Consider the following 12419-nt stretch of genomic DNA (forward strand, 5'->3'; position numbering starts at 1 on the left):
TAATGTTGTGGAGCCCCTTTTAGCTTCTCCGACAGTAACCACGCAGTTGGGAGTAAAATCTACGATGGTGCCTGGAGACAAAGGTGAAAGAGAAAGGTGAAGCCGATCACGCAGAAGTCAAGAAAGAAGAGGAAGGGTGAGAGACGATCGTTTCGAAAGCTGCCTGAATTCCTGCCTACAACACGACGGTTGGTTTCGGCACTTCAAAGCAGGATACAGGCGAGTAAGTGAGTGCATAAACTTCGCAAGCGCGATCTCCGGGCGCTCTCCCGGTGGCCGGGGTCCTCCGTCCGGGATACCTTGGTGCTTGCTTACCTTACCTTGGTGCTTGCTTGCTTTGGTGGTACCTTACCACCAGCATAGGATGGACGGCTAGGGCAAAGTTGGTCAGCACCCTCACCCGCTACCGGGCGGTAATGTTGATTGATTGATTTGATTGTGGTGTTTAACGCGCCGACGCAACGCGGGCGATGAGGCGCGCCGTAGTGGAGGGCTCCGGATTAATTTTGACCACCTGGGGATCTTTAACGTGCGCCGAAATCTCGAACACACGGGCGTTTTTGCTTTTCGCCTCCATCAGAAAAGCGGCCGCCGCGGCCGGGAATCACACCCGCGACCTCGTGCTCAGCAGCGGGCGGTAATGTTATACGAATGAGAGGAAAATTGGTGTGTCGGCATGCAACTGTTATTTGAGGTGGGCCTATTTTTGGGCAATGTTGACATGTAGCTGGGTATTGTGTGGTAAACATGGCGTGAAGAAGAGCGTTTTGAGGTCTGCCTTTTTTTTTTCAGGGTAGTAGCTTCTTGTCGGGAGAGTTGTGAATTTGGTGGAGGAAATTTTTGGCGGGGTAATTGTTAAGGGGTGAGAATGTCGGAATGGCTGAGGATGAAAGAAAAGATGAGGTGTCGTTGGTCTGGGGGGTGACTTACTGGTGACCGTGACCTCGGGCACCGGCGTGTACCGCTTCGTTTCCCCGCTGCGCCATGTGCCAGGTATTCCATAGCATATTCCTTGTGTTCAATGCATTGTAGGTGAGGGTAAGTTTGGTCACGCAAGTCAGTGATTCTTCCGAATTTTTCTTCCGTAAGCCCCTTCGATTTCGTGCATGTCATAACCCCGAGTGTTCAACATCGTCATTTCCCTTGGACACATCGCTCCCTACTCTACTCTCATTAACTGAAGCAAGTAAGTTGCCAGTGAAATAACTTTATATAAGGTATATGAAGCAACTTTTTCTAGCCGTTATGTGTCACAAGTTTGGTTTTATGTGGTAATTTTGGATGAATGGCGACGGGAAAGTTTCGCAAAAGAATGGTCTGAAAGGGCCAAAGAGGAAAGCAGTTGTGGGATGCGTACACTATGATAACTAACATTTTAGCCTGGCGCATTAGATAATAGAATGAAAGGGTAACTTTATCGACAGCCATTATTGCAAACCAAGACGTTGAAGCGAATGTCGGAGTGTTTAACCAACTATGATCTAATGGTTATACGCACGGCAGCACATATTCGTTGTCAACCTTTACACAGAAGAGTGTGCGTGCCTTTGTGACGCAAAGGTACCGCCTCTCACATCTGCACAGAGGCTATGTGTTGAAGTCCAGGTTCATTCGGGATTTCTTTTTCGTTTTTTTTTTCGCAAATGCAAGGTTTAAAGGAACCGCTCAGTTAATTACGTTTGTATACTTTTTTTTTCGCTGGAATGGAACAGAAATCGTTACGGAGCTGTCGTCAGTGGGCGCATTAAGCGCTGCGGTTGGCTCTTTTAGGGCAAATGCTTAATTTATCTAACCTATACGCCGATACGACCCTTTTAGCTCGCTGTCCGCAGTGCGCGTATATAGGCGCTGTTCATAGTCTGTGAAGTAAGGAAATTGTCCGTATAGGCATCCTGGAAAAGTTGCACGAAGGCTTGCTTGTCGCCAGAACCCTTGATGAAAATTCATAGGACCGAGCGCTGCTGCTATGTTCAATGTGAAAATAAGACGTGCACACTTGCAGACCTCCTATTATGGTGACCTTTCGGCCAACGCCAACGCTGTCCTCCCTAGAATTTGCGCTACCTTCAGTCCCATTATACCCATAATGTCGCTAAAGGCTACATGGAAAGAGAGACTCACCTAAACGGAACAATATTTTCTCTCTGCGGCGTCGAAGAATACCATAGTCCGTTAGCACGTGTCATATACATCGACGATGTTTAAAACAGACTGCGTAAGCGCTCGACACCGAAGGGAGATAACGACAAGGGGACACTCCTCTGGACGCACGACGCGTCTTCACGCGTGCCGCAGCCGCGGTGGTGGATTCGGCCAACCATAAATTAGACCTACCGACTTGTGTCGACCCGTGGCTTCTTCTAGTAAAGAGACGCCTTGTTTTTAAAGCAAAGCTTTCTACCTTTACCAGCCAACGGTTCTTTCGCGGTGTGCGGAACAATAAACTCCCAACGCGGCGGAGGCGTCGGCGGGGGGTGGGGGGGGGGGGGGGGGGAAGGGGGGGAGGGGGGTGGAGTTTTACTTATGGCGCAGCGAATTCACCCAGCGTTCCCCGCGCGGATGTCACTGCTCACCGGCGGGCGCGTCGGCGTTACGGCTTTGTCGTCTGCTTTAGCGGCGGTTGTTTTAGGCCTGTTTTGGTTCAGCTTCGCGTACATTCCGCAATTACTTCGCACGGCTTGATTAACTTGTTCGACAGCACCTCCTGGGTAGCCCGGACCCGACGGAATTAAGTGTACATACGGCAAAGATACGTTAAGGATTGGTTTGCAGGGCGAGAAAACAAATTTACAGACCACTTACAGACGTCTGGCCGCAAGAGAACAGCCACCTTTTACGCACTGCTTGTCACGAATGGGTCTGCGAATACCAATTCGATTGTGTTTTAACAGGTATCACAAAAGACGAATGGAGCAACTAGTTTTGAAAAATAGCGATTATAAAAGTTCTGTGAGCATTCTCGCAATTCTCGAACTTACGAAACTATTTAGTTTAAATCTTTACAAAAAGGTAATCTCTAAGCTCCCAAGCCGGATGGTTTCGGCGTCTGCGCTTGTGTCGCGCGGTGGTGTAGCCCCAAGCTAGCACATCAGGAAGGCTTTGTTCCGCTGTCTCACCCTTAGAAAGGCGCTGTTCTCGGTTTTCTTTCTCCCGACTTCTCCCGACTCAAAATTGTGAAATCATGGTCCTTCGTGACGTACAAACGCTGTGATAAGCCGCCGAAGCGGCATGCATAGTGACGTAAACCAATGCAAATGAGCCACGGATATTCTACATTCCACAATCGCGGCCGAGCGTTGAAGCAAAAATTATGCTTGCGCCATCTGTGACAGCGACTTTTTATCGCTTTCCTTGTTCCCTTTTGTATGTACGCCACTCAAAGAGCCACAGAGGCGGTTGTTTTGACGGAGGCTGGAAACGAGAAGCCGTGGGGGTGCGACATTCTAGCGCAGGTTAAAGGGACAGGCAACCGATTTTTGTGGCGTTTATGTTCTCTAGCTCATTAGAAAGACAGCGTTTTATATAGCCCGGTAACCACAAGTAATTTTTAAACAAATTGGCGGAAATTACTTTAATTTGGCAGCAAACTTCCTGAAATCGGAAGGGTTGCGGTTCGTAGTGTCGAAACTTGACACTACAATATGCGTCCCTGTCACGTGACCTGCAAACCTAGCAGCTACTGTAACTGCTGAAACTTTTATTTACGCATTGAAAATTTTTTAACACAAGTATTTGTACAAGGTTAAATTGTAAATGATTTCTAAACATTATTTTGAAATTTTTAAAGACACGCCGCCCGCCGTCGCTGGGTGGCTCTCAGTGTGGCTAACTGAGCCTCCATGCCCAGACTCACCGGCAGCGTTCAGTGAACAGACCCGGCGAAGGAGCTTTGACGATTCTGCCTCAGTCAGGGGCGTTTGTTCTGCCAAAATATTTGATTTCAGTTTCTCAATATGCCAATGGCAGCTTTAAAAAAAAATGTCGCGCCCGGGGAGAATCAAACTTCCCACCTCCACAACGTGAAGCCAGTTCTACCTATCGTCTATCCCAACAGATGGCGCATTCGTGCAAAATAAACCGTTACATTAAAAACACATAACGAAACAGGAAAGCCTGCGATTCAAACTTTTTTTAGCTGGGGACAAGTTTTTAAATATCATTTTTCACTTCGCATACAGACAAAAGTTTGTTGCCGAGCTACTCTATGTCCTAGTTGCCAGCATTACTTTTGGGAGGGACACATACGACTCGTAGATATAAAAATTTCGATTTCAAAAGTTCTTGGGCGTTATTAGCAAAACCGTTTCTCGTCAGGGTGCTTTAAGTGATGCCCTTCCATTTGGGATAGACAATATGTACTAGACAAAAATCGGTTGTCTGTCCCTTTAAAGAAATGCAAGTGCACCAAACTAACCCTTCTTACCTCACGTGTATGCTACCGCAGGCACAGCTTTGGCGCGTATAGCGAAAACTTCAGCTTAGAAGAGGTGGATGCGGACGCGCTTCTTGGACATTCACATCCTTAGTACGCTCAACATGCCGAATTGGTCTTTCGAAATTTGCTTGGAAGGGGAAACGTGCGCTTTGTAACAATATAACTCCGGAGCTTTCTTTCGAACTGAGTCCAATTTAACTGAGCGCAATTTCTGAAACAAGCAATTTGTTTGCTAACGGACTTAAAGGGACACTGAAGTGAATTTGTCAAGCTCCCGTTTTTGCTTGCACTGTGTAGACTGGCTCAAATTAACACACTATTCATTGTTTATCCGGTTGACAAATCGGTAATTATTTTACAAAGCGCGAAAGAAGAAAAACTACTATGCGCGGTTTGCGGCGGCCGCACCAACTACAGGCTGTGACGTCAGGAGGGGGGGGGGGGGGGGCACCGTGATTGGACGATGCCCAAGGTTAGCAATCAAAAGTTTCGGTTTCGGTTTCGGTTCTGTAAAACAACACGCTTGACATCTGATGGCGTTGTTGGATGGGCATTCTCGATTTCTCAATTATCGCCGTACCGCGCTTCTGCCATGTTGTCGGCTGTCACATGTCTAAGATAAACCTCCCAGGGCGGCTTGGAATCGCAGAAATCACTAGACGAGGCCTACGCAGTGGATGAACGCCCTCCGCGTCACCGCAGACTCTCAAATGCCATGCACTTTTCCCGCATATTCGGAGCTTGCCTCACTCATGTCTGTTCGTAAAAATCTAGTTCGCACCAGGCCAAGGGTGTGCTGATTCAGGCCTGGGCCCACTGCCCGCAAGCAGTCGGTGCTTGTGGCAACAGCACGCCAACGAGAACTCGCTAGCGCGTCATTGTCAGTATGCGCGCGTTCTGCGATCTCGCTCGTGGAGCAGTGAACGTTACGGCCCAAAAATGGTGAACTCAGTTCAGAAAAATACGGCCGCATACGAAAAAATCAACTTACAAAAAAAAATGCACGTACCCTAGGGGATTCGAACTCGCGACTTTCAAAACTAATTCCAGCACCTCATACCGCTAGGCCACGAGCCGGCTCTGGCCGCATTGGATATATAAGGTTTATAATGTATGACCAGTTTACACTTTTATTTATTTTAAGCATTTTAAGTACTTTATGTGACTATTTGTTGTATATCACTCCTGGAGTAAGTGTCCCCCAAACTTCCACAATATATCACGTCTAGCAATTGCATTTCTTTGACGGAAAAGCGTTCGCAGATGTGCGGTCGTGTTGCTGACCGCTGTGCTTGTTTACCCAGCGCAAAAAGTGCTTCCTGCTCCCTAGTTTTGCGCTGTACGGTAAAAGTTTCAGGTGATTTTATTTTCTTAGTACCTATATTGACTTCGCCGACTCTTCTCCCGCCTTCAATTGGCCTTAGATTTTCCTACTAGCGTAAAGTCAGCGAAGCATCGTATGTGCACTTGTGCAGCGCTTGTGTGGAGCGACCCGGACTCTGAGTTTGACACAGTGTACAAACTAACAAAGTAAGGAAAGGCACATTCTTTCATTCACAAAGGTGTTGGTTGTGGCTTAGTTTCAATTGAGCGAGCGAATTGCGACGACCCGTCGGCGGCCGGCGGACGAAACGCTGGGCCGACTGACTCGATCGGTAGGTCGGCTGGTCGGCGAACCTTGCAGTAGCGCAGCCATTTTCCAGCTCATCTCCTGCTGACGTCACACGAAAACGCCACAGAAAATGGGCGAGCGTAAAGAGAGGAGGACAGCATTTTCGAATTGATTTTTCTACTAAATAAATTCGCGTAAACGCGGCCAGAGTGGTCGAAACAATGCCTACGGACTCCGAACTACAATTTGCGCTAGTAATCCCGCAATGTTTACAAATCACTTCAGTGTCCCTTTAAATGCTGCGCTGCCACAGCTGGCTTCCCCTAGCTGATATGTTCAACATGTTATATTATAGCTTTGACAGCGTTGCATTTAGGCCCGGTCACAAATTTTCGCTTGTTTCTGAATTCAGTTCACGTGGATTTCACTCATTTCGCAAAAAATAGCTCTTCTAGTCTGTTCTGTTAGGACGGTCGAGACAGCCACCCCACTTAGTCCGAATGACTGCACAAAATCTAAAAGCTCATGCTTAGGCAAGTTGGTTTTCCGCGTGCTTGAATTTATAGCGCCACAAACAAGGGCGAGAAGGAGGATGGCAGCCACAGGCAGTGTGTGTCGACTTCAACCGAGCAGCTAACAAAACAAAAACAAGGATTCTCCGTCTGACACATTCGAACAGCTCATTTTCACAGCCCCATTCCACGCCACTGTATTACAGCCCCCATAGCTGCGGCACCATAGCTACAATCCACCGTGTGGTCTGGGCACGCCAGTTTAAGCAACCTTGATCCATTCCCTTCCTAAGCACGAGCAGTGAGCATGCCAGCTCAAACCTGAGTAGGCAGCTCTGGCTCGGTGCAAGAGCGAAGACGGCCGGCCGCACTGATGGAGTCCTGGGCTTGAGATCCCGTCCACTAACCAGCTCCACATCACTGTTCAAAAATGTTTTGTTCTTCCACCACCACCTTTTCCCTCTGGTTGCAATCTGAATTAAATACTGTGCAAAAAATGCGGTTGTTCCCTCTTCCATAGGAATAGGTAAAACACGAAAGCGAAAGGTACCTTCACAGGAGTAGTTGAATGTTTATTATGCATCGATATGAACTTGCACATCGCTATCTATATTTCATCGGTATGGCACTGCTGTACGCATCAATGTTAGACACTGGATTGCACGCGCCGGAACATTGCGTAAATCCGACTGAAACCACACGAGCGCAAACCATCCGTGCGAACGAAACCAAACGGGTTGTCACCGAATCGTTTGGTCCGCTGCACCGAAAGGAGCAACGGACCGTCGGCTTCCCCGCAGCGTACGCTGCGGCTTCTCCGAACACGTAGGCGCTGGCATCGAGGCGCCAACTGTCTGTCGGCGCTCATTAGCGTCATAATGCACTACTTCGCTTCGCCTCTCCTAGATGGCAGCACTATAATAAAGGAAACATATAAGGCGCGTTCGTCGTCCTATTCACGCGTCCGTTGATAGCGCAATCGGGAGCGCGTTTCGTACCTCCCGTGGCGGCGAAAGAGGTCGTGGCTGGAATTCAGGCGCAGCCACGTCAATTGAAGTTTTTCTGGCGATGTCATTTCCGTGGCGGATATGACGAAGTGAGATTTTAGTGGACCCGCGGCATAAAACACTGTCGTGTTAACAAAATGCTCAGGTATTCAAGCTCTCTTCCGTGGAATAACGAACAAGCTGCGCCACACCGTGCAGACACTTCCGATGCTGCGGCAAACGGGCCTGGTGTTTCGGCGAGTGCTGTGGCTACAGGCGCTGCGGCGCCACTGGCTCGCTCGGATCCTCGAGCTGCTCATCGTGACCCTGTGTTTCGCACAACTGCGCAACTACTCGCGGCCCAAGGTGTCGTCGGATGTCACGGAGGCGCCCCAGGACGACTCCCACCCTGGCTTCGTCCCGGCCGTCACGTACCCGGCCCTCACGCTGGCGCAACTGGTGGACGAGGCGACGCCCCAGTCGAAGAACCGCACTACAGTGTGCTACGGTCCGTTCGAACTCTACACGGACACGCTCATGAAGATCGCCTTCCCGGGAGAAGGCACAAGAAGATCGCGCCAGGAGCTGGAGAGGGCAGCAGGAGAAGGAGGGAATCACGCCGGTGACGGTAAGCCTACCGTGGGCGTCGTTGCCGACATTCATCGGTGGCGCCTGCGGGTCTAGCGCAAAGGGAGGAGACATCGCGCAACCCTACCACTGGTGCCCCAGTGGTAGATTATCGTATACGCGCTGTAACACGGTATTCGCTCTTTCCAGCGACGCTAGTGACGCCGCGCGGAATTTGTCCGAAGCCGGGAGACGATGATCGGCGGACCGGTCGCTCCGGCGGAAACGGCCGGCGGCATCAGCGCGGCCTCGAAGATGCAAAAGAAAAATAGCAGTCGCCAGTATAGTAATCTACAATGCCGTATAAATAATCGGAAAATATGGGCTGAACGAGCTTGCAGATTATCTCAACTTTCTTGAAGCTATAGAAGCTGCGGGTAAATGAAAGAGTTTTGGGCCTCATCGGTGTCTGTTGCAGAGTAAAACGGGTCTTTCGGACCCACGCGTGCGTACGTGGTGCTGAAATTATTCTTTACTGAATTACGGGTACCACATTTATTAGTTCTTTGCTGTCAGGGCGCCGATATTGTAGGATTTTTGTATAACCTTGTGATCGTCATTTTCGGATACTATTTACATTTACTGCCGCATAATGTTTCAATCGTTCTTCACTTATCTGTTGTTAGAATGGCTCAATTCCACTGCTTTCAAACAATAAGCAGCAGAGGCTGTTCAACCCGCTTGCTTTTATTCGCAAACAAGAAACACATGAAAACTTGTTGCACACGAAGGTGAGAAGCAAATGTGGTCATGCGGATATTGATTTATTGATTGATTATTGATTTATATTGGAATAATCATGTTGAAGCAAGATGCTTTAGGAATGATAATATTAAAACTTGTTCAAGTGCGCGCACTTGAATGCATATGGTAACCCCCGTTTTTGTTTCGGTAACAAGCATCGGCACCCTTAATAATCTTACCGGCTGTCAAATGAAGATAACGTAATTTAAGCCAATAGATGTCTCTTAAATTAATTATCAGAACCCAAAAGCGCACCCGTAAACTACTGTCTGTATTTTCATGTACGCTTCAATATCACACGCCAGTGTATGCTACATGCACGCGTAAATACGTAGGCTTATAATACTTTATTTCATATAATGCTAGCACGTTCGTTTGTATAACCCTTGATATGACGTAATGGGAGCCTCGTCTTTGCGGTTTTACTGCCCAAAGTCATAACTAGGCTTTACTGCAGCCAAGCAAAACACCGCAATACGCACATATCGCCCGCGCATGGTACGGATGGGCTTCTGTGTAGTATGTACACAGGGAAGAAATGAACAAGTTTAAAGTAAAACGCACACTGCGATGACGCTCACTGGAATAATATCCCAAAACTTAAGCGGTGCACATTGTGTCGCAGGTTGTTTGCGCAATGAGCCGGGATTGTTCTCAAACAACTGCCGTGCGGCCTGAGCCATGCACAGCGGACTGCCTCGCACGCAGCGTTTTTTACACCGCTACGACAGCCTGAAACGAATGGAATGTTGCCTCGCAATCAGCACCGTATACCTGTGTTTATTTTGTTTTAGAAAGTAGCTGTTTCAAGCAGAACTACAGGATTTTAGGCCGCTACTGATGCTGGCGCGCATGCTGCTACGGGGGCCTGATCACCGTCTCGTCCGCCATTGCCGTTTTCCGCAGCGCCACCTGTAGGGGCTGGATACAGCGGTATCATAGGTATCGGAGGGGATGGGTAGAGACTTTTATTTCTAGTCATCACAACAGCGCGTTTTAAGCGCCGAAAATTGGCGGACAGAACATCGTTTTAGGCCTCCAGCGTCGTAAACATGGGCGCCTTAAAGTTTCACATAAATGCATCATCATCATCATCACCAGCCTATCTACGCCCACTGCAGGGCATAGGCCTCTCCCATTATTCTCCAATTACCTCGGTCCTGTGCCAACTGTGACCAATTTATCCCCGCAAACTTCTTGATCTCATCTGCCCATCTAACTTTATAAGGTTCGCACGTTAAACGTTGCCAGGTTCAGATTCCATTGGCGGCCTGTCCGGATCCAGGCATTCTTAGCACCCTCTGCTGCGTCACAGGTCTGACCGCCGCCGTGGTCAGTTGCTTCCCAGCCGCTGGGGACTGAGGGCCGAGGGTTAATTGGCGTGTTCATGGGAGGTTGTGGCCGTTACTGCACCAGGGTGGCCAATCCTGCTCTGGTGAGGGAGTGCATTACCGGCAATGGTCGCCGGGGTCAGGCCGCACCCCAAGCCCCTTTGTGCAATTCCATCAATACGCGGATTTTTTTTTCTTTTTTTTTTTAATCCGGTGGGAATTGTCCGGCACCGGGATTCGAACCACGGTCCTTCTGCACGCGAGGCGGGTGTTCTACCTCTACGCCATCGCTGCATCCACCGCTGCATCCATCGCTGCATCCACATAAATGCAAATAAATTCAAATGAAGACGAGCGCGACCTGTGCACGCGACAGGAAACCAGAAATGTTGTTTACGGTGGCAGAAAAACGCCAACAGGTGAAAATAACGGTGCACTTGTCCCATAAAACCTGTGGACTAATTACGAGCCATAGGTTTAATTCAACAAGCGCGCTGCCCACAGCCATGTTCAACGACCACTGTCACTTGCTTGGCGTCGCATATAGTGAAAAACGCATGAAAAGGATACTTGAAAGCAGGGAATACTTATTATAAAATGACTACTTTATGTTATATATTCATGACACAATTAAATTGCGGCACAACAAAAACAGGCGCTGAACGAATTCAGAGAACCTTGCAGTGACGCGCAAAAGTTGAATGGCGAAGCTGTTGTTGGTGATCATGGACAGACACAAAGTTGACTTTTAGTACCGTCGTGATTGACGTAAGCTGCATAACATTGCAACGGCGTTGTGTTGAGCTAGGATGGAGTGAGCTCGTCCTTTTCGTCGACGCTTTCGTGCGCCACTCTGCAAACGCGACGTATCGTCTTCAGCGGATGCTTTGCACGCCGAGCATCTCGAATCTTCCTCGGCCATTCGAACTAGCCGCGGCCGGGCCGTGTGGAGTCAGTGATCACTTACAGGCCAAGCGCGTAGCCAGCAATTTTTACCGGGTGGGGGGGTCCCGCGGACGACCGAAAGATTGAACGGGGAAATAGGTAGGCAAGGCTTCTTGCACGTTGTTTTACAAACGAAGCTTGAAATGACTAACTTTAACATGCCATTTGCGTACGCTTAACGCTAACAGTAAAGCCCACAGTAGATGATGATGGTGATGATGATGATGACCTAAATTCCCGCTCGCCGGTCTGTGGATAGGCCGCGGGTGATTCGTTCGTTTGGAGAGCAGGCGGTTATGCGGGCATGCGCTCGTTAGCGTGATCATAAGTGTGCTCGTGAGTAGCGCGCGGTCCCCGAAGTTCGTCAGGCGGAAGTTGAGGCCAACACTGGGTATCAAAACTCGCGTGCTTTAGATTTTCCTTTAGAAGGGGTCGGTAAGGCGATGGCAAACGTCGGCGAAACTCTTTTTTTCAATAAAGAGCCTTCCCTCTCTCCTTTATAAAAGGGACTACTAAGTTTTCTTATCAGCTATGAAGTACAGTCGAGCACGATTTCAAGGTTCTCGCCCCATCATTGAGCGGCCACGCGTGCCACGGTCCTACGGGTTGAACTATGAAAATCAAGATTTCGCCCTCTTCTCTCCCTTGCTGGCTGTTCTATTTTACAACAATGGCCGGCACGACTGATTTGCCACGTGTTGTGTTTCTAGCTTCACATTCGTGGTTATCAAGCACAGACTTCGTTACCTTTTATCTACGCCGACGATAAAGAAACTGGCATGGAAGATTGACTAAAGCTGGTGTTCTGTCGGTTTGATTTGAAAGAGTAGCTTTCCCGCGTTAACCTTCGAATCGCAGTGGACTGTACGTGCGGCACATTCGTATATTATGGCAGTGAAGCTAGCAAACGTCGGCTTCGTCATTAAGTCATCGCCTTTTGTTATTTTTTGGGCTGCTAACGTGAATAGTTAACTTACGCTAAGAGGAGTCCTTATTGCACTTATGTTGAACGTTGAGCTTGTTGCACGTTTCTAAAATTTCATGCTATTTCTATCCGTTAAATCGAGCAGACATGGCTTCAGAAAAACTCTGGGTAAGCAAGTACAGAATGCTGATTCTAACCAAGAGGGAGGTCAATGAAACAATGGAATAGTGCCACAAAGACAAAGCTCGCAATAAAGGGAATTGTACAGTTTTGTTGATGCGGAGGAAATACAAGACTGGCAG

General features: G+C 48.6%; 1 protein-coding gene across 1 annotated transcript in view; it reads left to right on the forward strand.

Annotated features, from left to right (window-relative positions):
* The first annotated feature begins 7773 nt into the window (after positions 1-7773).
* LOC144180113 (phospholipid-transporting ATPase ABCA3-like) overlaps positions 7774-12419 on the forward strand; it is a 188416-nt gene continuing 183770 nt past the window's right edge. The window contains exon 1 of the mRNA XM_077708509.1: positions 7774-8173. Coding sequence (XP_077564635.1) covers positions 7774-8173 — 400 coding nt within the window. The remainder of the gene's footprint in view (positions 8174-12419) is intronic.

The sequence above is a fragment of the Haemaphysalis longicornis genome, unplaced genomic scaffold, assembly GCF_048455015.1.
Source record: "Haemaphysalis longicornis isolate Haplotype H1 unplaced genomic scaffold, Haemaphysalis longicornis Haplotype H1 scaffold_4, whole genome shotgun sequence".
NCBI classification, from domain to species: Eukaryota; Metazoa; Arthropoda; class Arachnida; order Ixodida; family Ixodidae; genus Haemaphysalis; species Haemaphysalis longicornis.